The following is a 19,409-nucleotide window of genomic DNA, read 5'->3' as shown; positions in this document are numbered from 1 at the left end:
GGACAGCGCCCAGGCCCAGAGTTCAAGCCCCAGGACTGGACCCAAAAAAAATAAATAAATAAACCACTAGAAAACCAGAAGTGGCGCTGTGGCTCAAGCAGTAGAGTGCTCGCCTTGAGCTGAAGAGCGCAGGGACAGCGCCCACACCCAAAGTTCAAGACCCATGACCAACCAAAAAAAAAAAAGTCGGTCAGTGTAGGAACCTTTTCAATAAAGTTCCTTTTTTATTAACAACAACAACAAAAGAATATCAGGCACTGGTGGCTTCTGCCTGTGATTCTAGCTACTCAGGAGGCTGAGATCTGAGGATCGAGGTTCAAAGCCAGCCAAGGCAGGAAAGTCAGTGAGACTCATCCCCAATAAACCACTGGAAAGTGGGGAGTGGTGCTGTGGCTCAAGTGGTAGAACATTCCCCTTGAGCTGAAGAGCCAAGGGACAGGGCCCCAGGCCCTGAGTTCAAGCCCCAGGACTGACAAAACAGCGGGATATCCATAGCTCACACCTGTAATTCTAGCTACTCAAGAAGCTGAGATCTGAGAATCAAAGTTGGAAAGCCAGCTTGGACAGACACATCTTCCAGCTAACCAGAAAAAAAGCCAGAAGTGGAGTTATGGCTCAGCGGTAGAGCAACATCTTTTGAGTGAAAAAGCCAAAGGAGCTCAGGGGCCTGAGTTCAGCACTGACCGCACCACCCTAATCTCAGCTTTTTCTCTTGCTTCAAACTGATCCTCAAATCCCAGCCTCTTTAGTAGATAAGATGAGTGATCCATTAGTGCCTGGCCTCCTTTTATTCAGAAAGATTTTCAGGAGAAGTTTGGAAGTCGTGGCTCAAGTGGAAGAGTGCCTGCCTGGCAAATGTGAGATACTGAGTTTGAACGCTGGTACTGCCAAAAGGAAAACAGGAAAGAAAATGGGAAAGAAGTGTTTACAGCACCATCAAAAAATCCTGAAAGATGGGGCTGGGAAGGTGGCTCAGTGGTAGAGCGCTTGCCTTGCATGCTCGAGGCCCTGGGTTCCATTCCTCAGCACCACATAAGCAAAAAGAAAAAAGCCGGAAGTGGCGCTGTGGCTGAAGTGGTAGAGCACTAGCTTTGAGCTGAAGAGCTGAGGGACAGCGCCCAGGCCCAGAGTTCAGGCCCCATGACTGGACCCCCCCAAAAAAAAAATCCTGAAAGAAGCCGGGCGCCAGTGGCTCATGCCTATCATCCTAGATACTCAGGAGGCTGAGATCTGAGGATCACAGTTCAAAGCCAGCCTGGGCAAGAAAGTCCATGAGACTCTTATTTCCACTAGAAAACTGGAAGTGGAATTGTAGCTCAAGCAGTAGAGCGCTGGCCTTGAGCTGAGGAGCACAAGGACAATGCTCAAGCCCAGAGTTCAAGCCCCATGACTGACCCCCCCAAAAAAAAACAATAAAATTCTGAAAGAGCTGGGTGCTGGGGGCTCAAGACTGGTTTTCTAGCTACTCAAGAATCTGAGATCTGGAGATTTAGTTAAGAGGTCAGTTTGGGCAGAAAAGACCATGAGACTATGTCAGCAAAATCCAGGACTAGAGGCATGGCTCCAATATGGTAGAGTGTCTATTTTTCAGCAGGCTCTTGGTTCAATCCCTGGTGTCTTCATAATGTCTAGGAAGAGAAGGCACACTAACAATTTGAGTAAAAAATAATTCTCTAACAGTTTATTGAGCACCTACTATAGGCCAGATACTTTGAAGCCATCATTACATTTAGTTTCTTCCTGGTAACAAGGCTCTCATGTTTCTGTTGGCTGGAAGAGCCCAGAAAGGCCACAGTGCTGTATGGATGACTGGCAACCAGCTTTGCAAGGAAGAATCCCTGGGCTTTCCCACAGTGCTGGGTCACCCAGGAATGAAGGCTGGTCAAATCCGAGTGGGGCCAGGCCCTGGTGACTCAAGCTGGCAATCCCTAGCTACTCAGGAGGCTGAGATCTGAGGATCACAGTTCAAAACCAGCCTGGTCAGGAAAGTTCAGTGAGATTCCATCTCCAATTAACCATCAACAAAGCAGAAGTGGAGGTGTGGCTCAGATGATAGAGCGCTAGCCTGGAGCAAAAAAACAAAAACAAAAAAGCTAGAGGACAATAGCCAGACCCTGAGTTCAAATCCCAGGACCTACACAAAAGGGATGGGTGGCAGGCTTCTGCTTGCATGCAGAGTGGACGTTTGGTTCCCTGGCTTTGGGAGGGTCTCAGGCTAGACTCTCCTCCTCTTCACCAATAGGGCTGGGCAGCCAGGGCGGCGCGGGTGCCCGGGGCCCAGGAATGGACACGGTAGTAAAAGCATCAGCCGCGGACCCAAGAAGAGGGCCAGGCGGCTCAGGACAAGCGGGAAGCTCCGGTTCCTGATCCCGCAGGCCGGGATCGAGCAGCGGGTCCCCGCAGCCACAATCCTGGGCCGCGCCGTCGGGGGCGCCCGCGCACGCGCAGCTGGCGGCTGTGGAGGCCTCAGACACGCAGCTGTTCTTGCGGCGGAGCAGGGACAGGCGGCGGCCCAGCAGGCCCCCGGCCGTTCCCGCGCCCGCCGGCAGGAGGCGCTGCAGGAAGTCGCCGTGCGCCTCTCCCAGGGGGCCGTCCGCGCCGTCCAGCCTCTGGAACTGCATGTCCTCCTTGGCCAGCCTACGGGGGGGAGGGTGACACGACGGGGCGGCGCTGAGGCATTGCTCCCCTGCTTCTTCTTATTTTATTATTATTATATGGTGGGAGAGGGTGATTTCTTGCGATGGAACCCAGGGTCTCAAAGGCTGTCCCTATGTCCCTTGATTGACAGTCACCAGGCTGTCGCTGGCTCCACCCACTTCTCCACTCACTGATCTCAGTGATCCTTTAGGTCTGCCCCCTCCTCCCCCCTCCAGGAAGTGTGACCCCAGTCCCTATCTCACCCCGGCTCAACCTTTGCCCTGGTCACAGTTTCTAGATTGTTAGCTGCAGTATCTCTAGCTTTAGCCCTTAACTTGGTTCGTGCACGTGTGTGTGTGTGCACGTGCGCGCTAGTCCAGGGGCAAACTTGAACTTAGGACCTGACCGCGCTGTCCTTGAGCTTTCTTCTCTCAAGGACAACGCTCTTCCACTTGAGCCACAGCGCCACTTTGGGCTGGCATGGGACATAAGCGCCTCACAGGCTTTCCTGCCCGGGCTGGCTTCAAACCACGGTCCTCAGACTCCTGAGTAGCTAATGTGACAGGCGTGAGACAGCCGCACCCGCTGCTGGTGGCTCCTAATCGCTTCCATTCGTATACGCCGGCGCCGACTCACGCCCCGCCCCGGGCCACGCCCCCGCCGGCTCACGCCCCGCCCCGGGCCACGCCCCCGGCTCACGCGATGTCGAAGGTGGAGCCTTGGAAGGAAGGCTGCTGCAGCAGGAAGGCGGTGGCCGCCGTGTAGGGGGCGCGAGCCTCGGCTGCATCCCAGTAGAGGTCCTTCTCCAGCATGGCCAGGTCATCGTACATCTCGTCCACCGCCAGCATCGACACCTGAGGAGGCGGACACGCGCGGGGCGGGGTGGGATGAACCCTCCCCCGCAAAGGGAGAGGGGGCGATTCAGGAAAGGGGCCGGCCAGGATGGCTTTGCTAGCTCACCTGGAAGTTGCGATCAATCAGAAAGTTCGTCTCAAAGTCGTCATCGTCCTCTCCGAAGGGGTTGATGAGCTGCTCGGCTACCTGAGTGGGAAGGAGGGAAGGTGGGCGGGAGGGAGGGACGGAGGGAGGCGGGATTGGAGAAGGTTCGTTCGCCATCTCCTCCCAGGTTCTGGCCTGGGGAGAGGTCCCCACTCACCTTGAGCCAGCCAGCATAGAAGAAAAACTGCAGTAAGGTGAATATGGGAATACACAGGTCCAGAGTGTGGTCTTTGTAGCCCTGTGCTGGATCTAGGAACTGACGACCAATCAGGCAAGCCAGGAAGTAGCTGTATACTGCGATGGTCACCACCTGAGGGGGCAGGTGGGGGGATGTTATGCCAGGTTAGAGTTCATCCTCTCCCCGCTTCAAAAAAGCCATGGGAAGAGCAGAGCTAAGGTGGAGTTTTATTAAGTTATTCTTTGTGCCAGTACTTAGGGCTTGAACTCAGGGCCTTGGGGCTGTCCCTTAGCTTTTTTTTTTCCCCTTAAAGCTGAAGCTCTACCGTTTGAGTCATGCCTCTGCTTCCGGCTTTTTGCTGGCTGGTTACTTAGAGATGAGTCTCACAGACTTTCCTGCCTGGGCTAGCTTCGGGCTGTGACCCTTCGAGCTCAGCCTTCTGAGCAGCCTGAGATTATAGGTGTGAGCACTGGTGTCCAGCCAGGGGTAGAGTTTTTGTCGGCCCTCAGTTTCCCTTTGAGACGTGTGACACAGAGTATAAAGGAAGGCATAGAAGAGGGAGGTTACCTGTGTGTAGACCAGGGGGATGCTAATCCAGTCATAGTGAAAGAGCATGCCACACTTGCCCCGAAACACATTCAGCTCCTGGGGGTGGACAAAGGTCATGAAGGGGCGCTGAACTATATGGCCTCCTGCGGACAGTAAGTGTGGGTACTTGGTTGGACGTGGGTGGTCACCTCGCGGGAGATGGGAGTGGGCTTCTGGGGGTTCCAGGCGGAGTATTTAGTGAGGGGTATCCTCCTGGAGTGAGGACATGGCGGATCTAGAGGTAGCCCGGAATTGAGCTGGGGGGTGACGAGGCAGGCTGTCCCTGACACCTGGGTTTTCTGCATGAATCACCGAATCACCTCCCAGCCGACCTCACCTCCAGCAGCAGCTTGAGGGCACTGTTGTCGCGGATGCGGCCCTCGCGCCGGGCTTGAGCTGCCAGGTTGGAGAACCACACGCAGGGCACCCAGTATTTGTTATAGGAAGAGTTCAGGTTCTCGAATTTCTTGCGCTCCTCGCGGGTCATAAATCCTGGAGGGGGCGTGCCTTCAGCGCCCCGCCCCTCGCCTTAGCCCCGCCCACCACGGCCCCGCCCCTGTGCTGTGGCCCAACCCGCTCTACCCCTCCCAGCCGTGGCCACGCCCCCAGTCGCTCCGTCCACATCCCCGCCCCTCCCCGGGGACTCACCGGCCTCCACCACGTGGTCTATGGTGGGGAAGCGCTTGAAGACGGCGGTGCTGACCGAGCGCAGGATCAGCACGGCGGAGAGGCCCGCGTAGCGCATGAGCGTGCGCCGGTACAGCCGGCCTCGGTCGTCGCGCCCGTGCACCGTGCCCGCCACCACGCACATGAGCGCATCGGGCAACGGCATGCATAGATACTGGTTCCACCAGCGGTGCACCACCAGCGTCACGTAGAAGCCTGCGGGGGGGAGGTAACCCGGGAAATGGGGAGAGGGGGCGCTCAGCAGAGTCACAAGGAGCTGAGGAATCCTCAGGGTCTGGAAGAGGGACGGTGTGGGGCCATCTGAGCAGGCTGGAGGTCATCCTGACCACCTGGTCTGAGAAGTTGGTGGTCCAGCCCCGAGGTTAGTGGAGCTACTAGAGAAGGCACCTGGGATGGAGCATCGGATGCCTGTTTGGGAGTGAAGCCCCCGATCTGTATTTGGGCTCAACAGAGGAACTCTATCAGGTAGATTGGTGCAGGCTGGTCACCCCATTTATGTGGTAGGGAGGAGACTGGGGTCATATGAAGTCTCAGGGGGTGGGTTGGAGGGGCTTGAGGTCAGGGCTTGGGAAAGAAATGCCTTTCCAGCCAGGTGCTGGGAGCTTCCCTGAGTAATCTTAGTTACTCCGGAGGCTGAGATTTTAGGATTTGCGAGCCACTGGCAGAAAAATCAGTAAGACTCTTATCTCCAATCAATCAGCAAAACTATAATAGTAAAATAAAATAAATAAACCAAGCCAGGCACTGATGGCTAATGCCTATAATCCTAGCTACTCAGGAGACTGAAACCTCACAATGGCACTTCAAAGCCAGCCGGGGCAGGGAAGTCTGTGAGACTCTTATCACCTATTAACCACCAGCAAAGCCAAATGTGGAGCTGTGACTCAAGTGTGAGGGTGCTAGCCTTGAGTAAAAAGCTCAGGGACAGCCTCAGGATCAACACACACACACACACACACACACACACACATCCACAAAAAACAAGAAGTGGAGGTAGAGCACCAGCTGTGAGCAAAAAAAGTGGAATGAGTGAGCAAAGCTCAGAATTCAAACCCCAGTACCACAGGGAGAGAAAGAGAAGGGGGGGTCCTGAAACGCCCTTTCAGGGCTGGCTTGAGAGAATGCATTGGATGGGTCCTTACTGGAGTTTTAGGGGGTCTCTGGAATGTAGGTTCCCGGGACTGAAGATGCGATGTATTTTCGGGGGACTAATCTCATGCACACATAAATGAAAGTAAATAGGGTGACTAGGGATAAGAGGCGGGAGGGGTGAGAAGGCTCCCCAGGAGGACAGGGGATGGATCTTAGCGGGGTACAGAGAGCTGTGAGCATCGGATTTGAGGGGTGCGTATGTCGGAGGAGCAAGGACGGGTGAGCTGTGAGGCATGAATGGGATTGGGTTGCTCAGGGACTTGGGAAGTGGGGTGTGTGTGTGTGTAGGAGACCCCAGGGCTGCGACCGCACCGAGCACGAAGGAGACTGGAATGAGGCTGGCGTACTGGTCGCAGTAAATGACCAGTTTCTCAAAGTAGCGCTTCTGATCTTCAGCCAGCATGAAGCTGCGGGGTGGCAGGGAGGGGGGTGGAAGGGCGCAGAATTAGGGGTGCGTCCCCTCTTCCCTCCCCCGCCCCCCGCGGTCCCCGTCCCCTCCCCCCGGCTCCGTGCCCCCGCGCCCCTCCCGCTCCGGACCCCGCACCCCCGCGCCTGCCGCCCCCACCCCGGTCCTCACCGGTAGGCGGCGCTCAAGGCCATGTAGAGGCCGAGGAAGCACAGCAGCTCCCGCCAGAGCAGCTTGTAGATGCTCCCGCGCCACAGCAGCAGCAGCTGCGAGAAGCCGCCGAAGCGCGCGTTGGCCACGCGGGCGGTGTAGGTGACGGTCATCGCGGGGCGGCGGCGGGGACACCGGGGCCGAGAGAGGAGCTGGGGCGGGGGGGGCTCAGGTCGTGGGGAGGGGAAGGGGGCGCTGGGCACAGGTGTCCCCACCCCGCCCTGGGGGGCCCCGCCCAGGGCTCCCCGTCCACTCGCCCTTGCTCAGTTTCCCTTCTCCTTCCATCCCGGCTTTGGATTCTCCCCCGAGTCGCGGTCTGTGTCCTCAACACCCCTCGTCCAGGAAGTGGGGGTCCCCTTTCAGTCCTCCAATTCTGACAACTTTAGGTCCCAGTCCCCAGGCTCGCTCTCCCTCTCTCCCCCTCCCTCCTCCCCACCCCCACTCGCTCGTCGCCCTCCACCCGGTCCCATTCCCCCTCACCATGCTGCCTCTCTACTCCTTGAGTCCTCGGGGCCTCCATTACCAGTTCTTGGAGCTGTGGCGTACCCCACCCCACTTTTGGCTTGCTTTCCTCTCTCTCAGCTGGTGGAAGCCCTGAGCATCTGGGTCCCCCCCACCTCGCACCCCCAGTCTGGCCCTCCCCACTGCTGTCCACCTCCCCCATGGATTCCCCTCCCCCTTCTCCAGGGTCCACCATGACCCTGCCTCCCCCATCCAGCCACCCCCCCCAGCCCTCCAGTCCCCACCCCACCCCAGGAGAAATCTTTCCTTGAACCCCATCTGTCCTTCTCAAGCTCTCCAGCCTAGGCTTCGCTCACCTGTTTGGAGGGTGACTGCTGTGGGGACACACGGGGACAGAGACTGAATGGGAGGCTGGCTCCTGGGCTGGGTGGGGCTAAAGGCAGACCCTGGGCGGGAGGGGGCTGGGAGTGGGCGTGGGCAGCCCCTCCCAGGCCCATCCCCCCCCCCCAGCAGAGTGGCAGCTTGGCCATTGTTTGGAGAAGTTCCCCGCCAGTTTGTCACCAGGGACAGGAGAAGTCAGGGAGGGACAGGAGAAGACAGCCCGTCCTTTCCCAACTCCTCCGGGTCTCCCTCCCAGTCAGCTTCCTGGCAGGTCTGAAGCTTCTGGAATTGAGAGCTTTGGGAAGAGGGGGGAAGGAGAAGGAGAGGGGGAAAGGGTAGGGGGCTTGTCCTTCCCAGAAACACAGGCGGGCAGCTCAGAGAGGTGGAGTGACCCCACATTTACCTGTAATCACAGTCACAGAAAATATACATGGCAGACCCAGATAGAAATTTAGCTTCATGGGGCTGGGAAGGTGGCTCAGTGGTAGAGCGCTTGCCTTGCATGCATGAGGCCCTGGGTTCGATTCCTCAGCACCACATAAGCAAAAAGAAAAAGAGCCAGAAGTGGCGCAGTGGCTCAAGTGGTAGAGCGCTAGTCTTGAGCTGAAGAGCTGAGGGACAGCACCCAGGCCCAGAGTTCAAGACCCATGACAGACAAAAAAAAAAATCAGCTTTACTTATCACAATTATAGTGACACAGAGGCTGTCAGAAAGACTTCCGAAGTTCATGTCACACCTAGCCCTCTTCCCTATCTCAACAGGTAGATTATAAGGCAGAGGGACCCTGTATGCATGCTCAGCTCACAGTTACACGCTTCATACAGACACATGGGGTGAGCAGAGCCCACTAAGTCCCCAGAATTACGTCACACACATTCACATACACATACGTTCACACAGAGGCCAGAATCCTGATTTCTCCAGGACAGAGATGTATTCGGGGTGTTGAAAACTATGGGGACACCATCCTTTCTCAAGGAGGCTGAGATCTGAGAGTCAATGGTTCAAAGCCAGTCCAGGCAAGGAGTCTGTGAGACTCTTATCTCCAATAAACTACTCAGAAAATGCCAGAAGTGGCGCCGTGGCTCAACTGGTAGAGCGCTCGCCTTGAGCTGAAGAGCTGAGGGACAGCGCCCAGGCCCAGACTGACAAAAAAATAAAAAATATATTAAGGATGGAGCTCTGGTAGAAGGACCTGGAATTCCATCGCCAGCACAGAAAAAAAGAAAGTCATTCGCACTATGAGGGACTTTGTTCCTTTAACGTCTCACTATGTACAGAAGCTCGTGAAACCCACCAGCGTTTAAGGGAAGTGAACACATCACACATATCAAGCCAGCTCCCCCCCAGCTCTTCCTTCTGCTGTGTTGTATGCAAACACACCCAGACACGCACCGTCCCTCACACAGCCAGCATCGCTAGGAACACACAAACTCAGGGACAGAAGTCCAGATGCTCACTCTTTACCCGCACCCCTAGAAGGGGGGGCACATTCTTTGGCACATATGGCATTCCCATCCCCACTCTGTTTAGTAACCCCAAAGACAGTCCCGTGAGAATGGGGGTGAGAAGGGCAGAGGTTCAGGGGTCAGTCTGAACTTGAGGGGTGTGGTATGTGGTGCCCAAGATGTTCACGAACTCTTTGCATTCGCCCCTTGTGTGCTAGGATTGGCAGATACCTCTACTCAGCACCACCCAAGGCCCAGCAGGCCGGGACATTGTGTTCTCAGGTTGGCAGATGTTTGCCCCGCCCGGGGTAATTAGGATCCGGCTTAGACTGGCCACCCTCAGACCGGTGTCTCCGCCGTCCAGCTGCTGGGCAGCCTATAAACCCTAGAAAAGAGGGTCACCTGAGGTGGTGGCACCAGACGCAGGACCTGGACATTCTCACTTCAACTGTGTCCCCATGCTCTAGCACTTAAGCTGTCCTTGCTGGGGTTCACCTTCCCATTCCTGCTCACCCCCACTCTCCCAGGTCCCCCCCACCCCCCACTTCCCATCTCAGACCCCCCCCTTCCCCCGTGCCAGAGTGGTGGGCAGGCCGCCCTGACAACTTCACGGTTGATCATCCATCTTAACATCAAACAATAACAAACAGTTTCTGGCAGGTCAGTGCCTGATGCTGTCGTAAAATTCCTTCACGCTTAGGGCTGTTTGTTGGTGCACAGAGCGAAGTATGGAGCGCTGAGTCTCATTATCCAAATAAGCAAATAGGGAACCTGGCTCAGAACGCAGATTGCTGGAGCAGCTCGGATCTGGTCAGGCAGCGAGGCCGGAGCCCGGGGTCCTCATCTCGGCGGTATCCACCTCCCCCACTTGTTTATGCACACCCCAACGTGCCCACACGCGTTTGCTTGCACACACCCGCAAGCATTGCAGAGTGGAGTTGGGGGGACGCGTCTAGGCTCGTGGCTGGGTTCCCCTTACACGCACACCCGGGCAAGCCCAGACTTTGGGTGTGTACACCCTGAATACCACTTCCTGAGTCATGTGTCTTCTGACCCCCCCATGTCTGTCCCCCCCCCGCCCCCCCCAAAGAGCTCCAGGCTTGGAACTTGCAAAACACTGAAAGCCATGCCAGGTCTGGAGTCTGCCAGGCAGAGATGACCACGGCTGCCCAGGAGGTGTCAGGGGCAGGAGGGGCAGGTCAAGGGGACCCCCTAGGTGCCTCCCAGCTGCCTGTGCCAAGTGTCTGGTGAACCCCGTTTTCAACACTCAAGAAGCAGGAGGCACATGCTGCAGGGGCCCCCTCTGGAAGTGGGTCCAGCCTTTGGGGTCCCTTCCAGCTGGAAGCCTCTGCCATGGGGTTCCCCTAATCAGCTCCATCTTCCAAGGTCTTTACAGGGAAGGGCAGCGGTCTGTGGGGGGGGTGTGTGTGTGTGGAGGGGAGGTGGAGATTCTTAATCCCCAGTCTGGCAGGCCCAGCCTCAGCCCAGGGCGCCCACTAATTCCCAAACCAAACAGCAGGCTGTCCTGGGCCCACTGCCGGCTTAATCCGCTCCCCACCAGCCTGGGGCGGGCCAAGGGGCCTACACATTCCCACACTCTGAGCTTCCAGCTCTCCTCTGTCCCATTTTCAGGCTTTGATGCCCCCAGCAGGGGCTACCCACTCAGAACCAGAACAAAGCGCCTCCCCCTCCCCAGACATCCTCCTTCCAAAAGTGCCAGGATAAACACACCCCTCTGCCAGGTCTCTGGACCCCTTTAGATGGGACGCCCTTGTGCAGTGCGCGACCCATCAACTTGCATGAAGGCACCGGCGCTGCCCGGTGTCAACAAACACAGCTGTCGAAGGTTATTTTATTGAGGAGCGAGAGACAGGGAGAGGTGGGGGCGACCGCAGGCCCCTCAGCCCCACCAGGGGGAACAGACCCCCTCTCCCCGCCTCCTATTCCCCCCATGGGTCTCCCCAGTACTATGGGGGACTTTGTGCAAACTCTGCCCCGTTTGGGGAGTGTGGGTGTGGAATGGCAGCAGCGAGGGCTGGTGCGGTGCTACTGGGCGCTGGGGGGTTTGTAGGGCTCCAGGAGGAGGGCAGAGAAGGTGTTGACCTTGTCTGACCCCCGCACCTCGTGCGGTAGCAATGGCAGCTTCACGATATGGAAGTCTTCATACAGGTCCTCCATCTGCAGTGGGGACGGAGGGCAGAAAGCAGCCATCAGGGGCAGGAGAGAAGGGCAGAAGAGGTCCACACAAGGGGTTCCAGGGGAGAAGAGGGGGCCTCATAGTATCTTAGGTGGGAGTGGGGCTGGTGATATGGGGACCCTCAGGGTAGGCCTCCCGTTCCCCAGGGCCCCGGGAACCCCAGCCAGGCCAGAGGTTCCGAAATGGGGACAAAGGACAGGAGGGTCAGAAAGCGAGGAAAGAAAGAAAAGTGCTACGTTGCCCAGCTTGGGAGCTCATGCCTGTCATCCCAGCTACTCAGGAGCTAGGAAGATCCAGAGTTCCTGAGACCCATCTCAATCAGGATGCCAGGCAGGGTGATTCACACCTTTCATTCCTACTTACATTTACAAGGGCGGTATCAATAGGAGGATCGTGTTCTGAAACCGGAGCCCCCCCTCCCCCCTCAGGGAGGGGCCACAGAGAAGTCCAGGCCGGGAAGGGTGGGCATACCAGAGCCCTCCCCCCCTCCCCCCTCAGGGAGGGGCCACAGAGAAGTCTAGGCCGGGAAGGGTGGGCATACCTGGTCCAGGTATTTGGCTTGGATCTTGTGGCGGGCCTCACACATCTTGCAGGGCTTCTCGGGGTCAGGGAAGACGAGCTGGTTCACAATGATATTGTGGGTGTCAATCTTGCACTTGGCTAACTCCTGGATCAGCCGCTCCGTCTCGTATAGGGACAGGAACTCGGCGATGCACACGCAGATGAAGGTCGTCTGCTCCTGCAGGGTACCACAGAGGATGGTGAGGGACAGCCCAGCCTCCCAGTGCCCATCCTCCCGCCCGCCCCCCACTGGGCCTAGACTCACAGGGTCTTTGAACTGTTCACTGACAGAGCGGATGACGGGCAGCGTCTCCTCTAGTTTGGAGGCCAGCTGGTCTGCGTTCATGTCTCCTAGGCCTAGCATGTTGCACATCTGAGGAGAGGGCAGAGTCCCCACTTACCTGGGGCCCAGGAAACGCTCCAGATTGAAGGGGCTCAAGAAACACAGGTGTTGGGAGCTGGGAAGGTGGCTTGCGGTGGAGTGCTTGCCTGGCATGCATGAAGCCCTGGGAGCAAGTCCAAACAAACAGAAAAAGCCAGAACTGGCACGCGCAACTGGTAGGGTGCTAATGTTGAACAAAAAGCTCAGGGACAGTGCCCAGGCCCTGAGTTCAAGACCCAGGACTGGCAAACAACAACAACAAAAAAGCACAGGTGTGTGTGTGTGTGTGAGAGAGAGAGACCCTATCATCTCCTTGCTGGTTAAATGCAATGAGCCAGCAGGGGCTCCTGGGGCGGAGCCTTATCCCAGGGTGCCACTTTGGGTCAACTGTGGTTAAGACCTTGGATCTCTCTCCCTTTTTTTTTTTTGGGTCCAGTCATGGGGCCTGAACTCTGGGCCTGGGCGCTGTCCCTCAGCTCTTCAGCTCAAGGCTAGCGCTCTACCACTGGAGCCACAGCGCCACTTCCGGCTTTTTTCTTTTTTGCTTATGTGGTGCTGAGGAATCGAACCCAGGGCCTCAGGCATGCAAGGCAAGCGCTCTACCACTGAGCCACCTTCCCAGCCCAGACCTTGGATCTCTTGCAGCCTCAGTTTCCCCATCTATAAGCCTGGCACACATTGACATCACAGAATGGTACTGGGCACATAATAGGTGCACAGTGAGTGTCACGGTAACAGGTAACCCGCAGGGCTACTGTGAGGCTGAGCAGGTGGCTGAGGAGGTAAAGCCACCTGTCTGGGGTCGCACAGCTGGGCTGTGCAATGGAGGGCAGAGGATGAGACGAGGCCGAGTATGTGCTATGCCCCCCATGCTGTCACTGGACTATGCTATACATCCTTCCTGGAGTAAGAGGAGAAAGGAGGAGGAGGGAGGGGCGGGGGAGGGACCAGCCTGCCTGGGAGATGAAGGGGCTGATCTGCGTTTTGATCTGCATGAGTCGGCCCAGGCCTCGTTCCACGATGGTGGGGAAGTTGAGCAGCCTGAGCGTGTGGCCCGTGGGTGCCGTGTCAAATACCACCACGGAGAAGTTCATGCCCTTCACCAGCCTGAGGGGAGAGGAAGATGGGGCGGGGGAGGGGGAAGGTCAGGTCTGGCCTCTCCTCTGCCAGACAGCCCTGCCCCCCCCCCCACCAATGGCTGGGCCTGACCTCATGACCTCGGCATAGCTCATGGCCTCGTCGATACCCGGGAAGGCGCTCATGGCCTCCTGCATCATTTTCTTGCCCATGCTCAACATGTTGTCCTCCTCGAAGAACTCGTCGGGCAGCTCAGCCACACCCAGGCTGGGGTCGATCTCCTGGGGACCCGAGGGGACCAGAGTCAGGCGCCACGCCACAGGGGGCCTGTGTCTGTCTAACCACAGGCCTGCACGAGGCCTCAGCCCTGCCTTGGGGGACACAGGTTCTGGTACAGGCTTTTACAAGCCAAGCTGAAATTTGCCAACCGGGACTAGGGCCCCAAAGGCAAACTTAAACCATCCCTGGACTGTAAGGCCCTGTTCCCAGTCTGGAAGCTGGTTCCTGAACCTCTTCCAGGTCATTCTAAGGTGAGCCTTCCTTGAACACTGGATCTACTAGTAATGCCCTCCTCCTCACACCCCATGTAATTGTGTGTGTGTCCCTGAGCGTGTGTGTGTGTGTGTGTGTGTGTGTGTGTGTGTGTGTGGCAGCAGTCCTGAGGCTTGAACTCGGGGCCTTGGCACTGTCCCTGAGCTTTTGTTCTCAAGGCTAGCACTGTACCACTTTGAGCCACAGCTCTAGTTCTAGATTTTTCTGGTGGTTCATTGGAGATAAGAGTCTCATGGACTTTCCTGCCCAGGCTGGCTATGAACTTTGATGTTCAGATCCCAGTCTCCTGAGTAGCTGGGATGACAGGCGTGAGCCACGAGGGCCTGGCTGGTAACCCAGGGCTTGTGCTCTTGCTGAGCTTTTCTTGCTCAAGGCTGGCATTATACCACTTAAGCCACAGCTCCACTCCTGGCTTTTTGCTAATTGTAAATAAGAGTCTCTTGATTTGTCTGCCTGGGTTTTGAACCTGGAACCGCAGATGTCTGCCTCCCAAGTAACTAAGATTATAGACGTAAGCCGCTATCGCCTGGTGAGCATGGCTTTATTTTTTTGTAGGGATTGAACTCAAGGTCTTATGATTAGCCATGTGCAGATTTTCTATGTGCATTTTGCATTTTGAGATATGTTCTGAATAGCTTTGTTGGAGCTGGCTTATGACTCGAGACCCTCCAACTTTTGCATTGAATGTAAGTAGCTGGGATTATAGGTATGAGCCATCATACCCAACTTCAGCCTCAGCATTGAAACCTCCATGGGTCCCGCTATCCAATGTCTCTTGGCTGTCACCTTTATGCAGCCCACACCCCTTGGGTTGTTCCTCTAAATGCTTTCTTCTTTGTGTGCTTCTCCCCAGCTCTGACACTGCTACAACTAGGTGCAGTCATTCCTTTCCTGCTCCCTGTTCCCATACACACTTGTCAAGTCAGACGACTCTGGGGCCCTCTTGAGAGATGCTGATCTGGTGTCTTCCTCAAACCTTGCCGTTCCACTGACTGCTGAGGCCCTGGCCTCAGTGAGAACAAAAGTCATTGGCTGCCCCCAGCCTCATCTCCATCCTGCAAATACTCCAGCTCTCCATGTCTCTGTCTGCCCCTGACCCTGGCAGAAGCTACCTTCTGGCTCTGTGCTGTACAGAGCTCTCCCTGCCTGAGGACAGCGCTCTGCCTAAATCACTGCTAACCCATTCTCATCACAATCTAATATGCTTTACCATCAGTTTTCTTAAAAATATCCTCCCAAAGCCAGACCTGGTGCACACACCTGTACTGTAGTCCTAGCTACTTGGGAGGCTGAGGTAGAAGGATAGCTTGAGCTCAGGAGTTCCAGGCCATCCTGGACAACAGAGAAAAACCTCTTGTCACTGGGCACTAGTGGCTCACGCCTGTAATCCTAGCTATTCAGGAGGCTGATATCTGAGGATGGTGTTCTGAGGCCAGTCCAGGCAAGAAAGTCTTTAAGACTCATCTCTAATTAGCTACCAGAAAAAAGCTGGAAGTAGAGCTGTGGCTGAAACTGTAGAGCACTAGCTCTTGAGAAAAAATACCTTAGGCACAGTGTCTTAGCCCTAACTTCAAATCCCAACACATCAGCACTAAAGGAAAAAAAAAAAAGACCTCTTGTCTGGGAATCTCACTTAATGGTAGAGTACTTGCCGAGCCTTCATGAAGCTCTGGGTTCGACTCCTCAGTTCCACATACACAGAAAAAGGAGGAGGCGGTGCTGTGGTTCCAGTGGTAGAGTGCTAGCCTTAAGCAGAAAAGCTCAAGGGCCGGGCGCTGGTGGCTCACGCCTGTAATCCTAGCTACTCAGGAGGCTGAGATCTGAGGATCGCGGTTCAAAGCCAGCCCGGGCAGGAAAGACCGTGAGACTCCTATCTCCAATAAACCACCAGAAAACCAGAAGTGGCGCTGTAGCTCAAATGGTAGAGCGCTCGCCTTGAGCTGAAGAGCTGAGGGACAGCGCCCAGGCGCGGAGTTCAAGCCCCACGACCGACAAAAAAAAAAAAAAAGGAAAGCTCAAGGACAATGTTGAGGCCTTGGGTTCACGCCCCAGGACGGATAAGAAAAAAAAATGCCAGAAGTAGAGGTGTGGCTCAAATGGTAGAGTACCAGCTTTGAGCAAAAAAGTTCAAGGATAGCACCCAGGCTCTGAGTTCAAGTCAGTACCAGTGCAAAAAGAAATGAATAAAATAAATGGGGCACCCGTGGCTCATTACTGTAATCAAAGCTACTCAGGAGGCTGAGATCTGAGAATTACGGTTCAAAGCCAGTCCAGGTGGGAAAAGCCCTAAGACTCTTATCTCCAGTTAACCACTGGAAGTGCTGTGGCTCAAGTGGTAGAGCGCTGGCCTTGAGATGAAAAGATGAGGGACAGTGCCCAGGCCCAGAGTTCAAGCCTCACAACCAACAAAACAATAAAAAAAAGTGTAAAAGTAAAGTAAAAAAATAAAATACGCTGGGCACCTGTGGCTCAGGTCTGTAATTCTACCTACTCAGGAAGCTGAGATCTGAGGATTGTGGTTCAAAGCTAGTCCAGACAGGAAAGTCCATGAGCTTCTTATCACCAATAAACTCTTCAAAAACTGGAAGTGGCACTATGGCTCAAAGTGGTATAGCATTATCCTTGAGCAAAATAGCTCAGGTACTGTGCCCAGGCCCAAAGAGTTCAAGTCCCATGACCAACAATAAAATAAAATAAGAATACCTTCCCAGTAAACTCAGAATCAATGCCAAGCTACTCACAGTGGCTTGTAAGAACTCATACCATCATCTCTTCCTATTCCTCCTTAGCTTTGCATACTTTGCTTCAGTTGTTCCTTCCCATTCTTTGTCAGTTTGTACTCATTCCTCAGAGGGCATGTTAGGAAGGGGTGAAAATAGATAGGCCAGGACTTAATTGGTGGCTAGTGGTGTGCCCGAGCAAGAACTGAGTGTGAGCTGAGTCCTGCTTTACTTACCATGGCAAAGAGGTTGTCATAGCCTTTGACCTTGGTAGGCACCTTGGAGAACTTCTGGTCAAAAGCATCTGAGATATTGTGGGCTGGGTCTGTGGAGATGATGAGGACACTTTCCCGCCCCTTGGAGAGCTGGACTGCTAAGCTGCAGCTGTTAGAAGGAAAGGTTGAAAAGCTGATGAGTGAGAGGTTGGGCACTGGTCCAGTTTCTATCAGAGAAACCAGAGACTTGGCTTGGCAGGTTCGGTGGGGGAACTCGGTCAAGACATCACCTGTGATCCACAACGTGGACTAAGGGTAGGAAATAAGGTTTAGTTATTGATGGAGCTTGGCCTGGTACTGTTTTGCTAGGCACCCAGTGGCATAAACCAACCATCAGGCCGTCATAGGTTACCTGTGTTCCCTTCCTCAACCAACTCTGGGCCAGGAGGTTCTCTGCTTCCGGTTAAGATCAAGATAGTTCATGGCCCCAAGCGCAGGCGGGACTGGTACTCAAGCCTGTAACACCCGCTACTCTGGAGGCTGAGATCTAAGGATCACAGTTCAAAGCTAGCCGGGGCAGGAAAGTCTTGCCTCCAATTAGCCATCAGAAAGTCTGAAGTGAAAAAAAAACCTTGAGTGAAAGAGCTAAAGGACAGCCCCCCCCCCCCCCGCCCCCCAGATTCTGAACTCAAGCCCTGGGACCCTTACAAAAACAAAAAGTTCACGAGGGCCTCGTGTCCAGGATAATCTGCCCCCCGGGATCCGTTTACCTTGGAGCGGGTGGAGAGTCTGATCACGTGCCCTCCCCGCCCCGCCCCCACGGTAGGACAGCCGGCCCTGGGGGCCCTTCCTCTCCACTCGGGGCGGACTCGGGCGCCGTGGGGCTGAGGGGGACACCTGTGTGTCCCTCCACCCCTCCCCACGCCGGCCCCAAAAAGTGCGGGATTCCCCAGGTCCCGCACCTCAGCCCCCACAGCAGCGATCCGAGTCCGAGGATGACCCCGGCCTGCCGGCCTTCGGGAAGTCCTCTTGGCTACGGTTGGAACCCGGAAGACCCCCGGCGCTGCCGCCTCGGTGTCCGGCTCCCAGCGGGAAACGCCGGTCCCCCGGCCTCCCCTCGCCCGGGGTGGTACATCCCACCCGCCGCTCTGGCTGCGCCGCGGCCCTGCTCACCTGCAGGTGGTCTTGCCCACGCCGCCCTTGCCCCCGACAAAGATCCACTTGAGGCTGCGCTGCTCGATGATGTTGCTGAGCGTGGGCTCCAGCGGCTCCACATCAGGCGCATCCTCGAACTCGTCCGCCTCAACCCCCCACCCGGCCACTCCCGCCGCCATCTTGGAACCGGCTCACGTGACCGAGCGGAGCGCACCACGCGGCGCGCCTCCGGGGGGGGGCGGGAAGTGTGCCCCCCGCGTTCCTCCTCGAGGCCGCGCGGGAGAGCACAGAAACCATAGCTTCGCGCTTCCGTGTTTCCAGCCTCCACCTCGCGCACCTCTTGACTCCACTTTTCCAGGATTCCCCCTACCTCAGGGCCGTGTTGGTACGGTCCGGATCCCTCCCCTCTTCTGATTGGACGGTAAGTCTTGCAGCCCTCTTTCCATTGGTGACATCTTTTCTTACTTCCACCAATCATTTCCACGTCCCGGTAGCCGCCGTCCTCTCCTTAGCAACCAGCCAAACACCCGAGTCCAAGTTGGTTCCCCGAAGTGAGAGCCGAGGTCCCGCCCGGCCTCGAGTCTGCAGGCTTCCTTTCGTGTCCGTCACTTCTCTAACTTGAGTGAGGCCGGCCGCCTCGGTTATTCCCCTGGCTGTGAGACATCTAGACAGGTCCCCGGGCTGACGGTGGTGTGTAAGGAAACACGATTCCAGTTCTGGGCAGAGTCCACGCACTCTGGGCAGGCCCTCCATGCTGGGCAGAATGTATCCCTGTAACCGTATTTCTTGTGTAAGAGGCTCGAATTCCTGAAAACCTCCTTGCACTTGGCTTCCTGTTTGAAGGTAACTCCAAGTTCAGCGAATTCCCTTTTGACTTGAACCCCTGACCTGGAGAAGGAATACAAGCGGTGTCCCAGTTCCTCGGCGGGGATTGCCATCTTAGAACACGTTTAACCTTCGGGGGGTGGGGAGGAACTCAACCTAGAAATATCCCTGGCTCCAATTGGCGAACCCCAGGTCGCAAAATTACCTTATTATTGGAGTCTCCAGCTCCACGGAGCCAGCTGTATTCTATTCTCAGACGCAAGTGCCTAACCTAGAAAACCTGCCATTTGTAGCCAGGGGGAGGGTGTCCCAGATTCGATGTGCCTTTTAGACCTATGAAAGAACCTGAGTTCCAATGTGTCAGTTGAATGAATATACAGCCCCAAACGGGGCACTTGCACTCACAAGGATTGTTCCTAGTGGCAGATGGGGGCTTTTAGGTAATGCTTCCAGTCCCGTGCGGGAATTCCAGTTGGGAACACCAGCTGACAGTCCCAGTCCGAGACGACAATCCCCTTCCGGAGGACCGTGCGTGTCCGCGAAACGCAAACTTGAATCGGACTCGAGTTTGAGAATC

The 19,409-nt window shown here is 55.9% G+C and overlaps 2 protein-coding genes across 2 annotated transcripts; both read right to left on the bottom strand.

The window, feature by feature from the left end:
• Nucleotides 1–2,169: 2,169 nt before the first annotated feature.
• On the bottom strand, nucleotides 2,170–6,970 carry Best2 (bestrophin 2). Its single transcript, XM_013034206.1, has 9 exons — nucleotides 6,819–6,970; nucleotides 6,554–6,648; nucleotides 5,051–5,284; nucleotides 4,740–4,894; nucleotides 4,382–4,459; nucleotides 3,794–3,946; nucleotides 3,598–3,678; nucleotides 3,337–3,491; nucleotides 2,170–2,637 (listed from the first exon to the last, which is right to left on the bottom strand). The coding sequence occupies exons 1-9, from the start codon at nucleotides 6,968–6,970 to the stop codon at nucleotides 2,211–2,213; spliced, it is 1,530 nt and encodes a 509-aa protein (XP_012889660.1). The 3' UTR covers nucleotides 2,170–2,210.
• Nucleotides 6,971–10,984: 4,014 nt separating this feature from the next.
• Nucleotides 10,985–18,196, bottom strand: Asna1 (arsA arsenite transporter, ATP-binding, homolog 1 (bacterial)). The gene is made up of 7 exons (XM_013034202.1): nucleotides 18,026–18,196; nucleotides 16,874–17,021; nucleotides 13,498–13,646; nucleotides 13,245–13,395; nucleotides 12,172–12,279; nucleotides 11,887–12,084; nucleotides 10,985–11,326 (listed from the first exon to the last, which is right to left on the bottom strand). The coding sequence occupies exons 1-7, from the start codon at nucleotides 18,184–18,186 to the stop codon at nucleotides 11,195–11,197; spliced, it is 1,047 nt and encodes a 348-aa protein (XP_012889656.1). The 5' UTR covers nucleotides 18,187–18,196; the 3' UTR covers nucleotides 10,985–11,194.
• Between the last annotated feature and the right edge of the window lie 1,213 nt (nucleotides 18,197–19,409).

Source organism: Dipodomys ordii, unplaced genomic scaffold (genome assembly GCF_000151885.1).
Source record: "Dipodomys ordii isolate 6190 unplaced genomic scaffold, Dord_2.0 Scaffold184, whole genome shotgun sequence".
NCBI lineage: Eukaryota > Metazoa > Chordata > Mammalia > Rodentia > Heteromyidae > Dipodomys > Dipodomys ordii.
The sequence above is the reverse complement of the archived record's forward strand: the minus strand, read 5'-3'. Positions and strand labels throughout refer to the sequence as shown.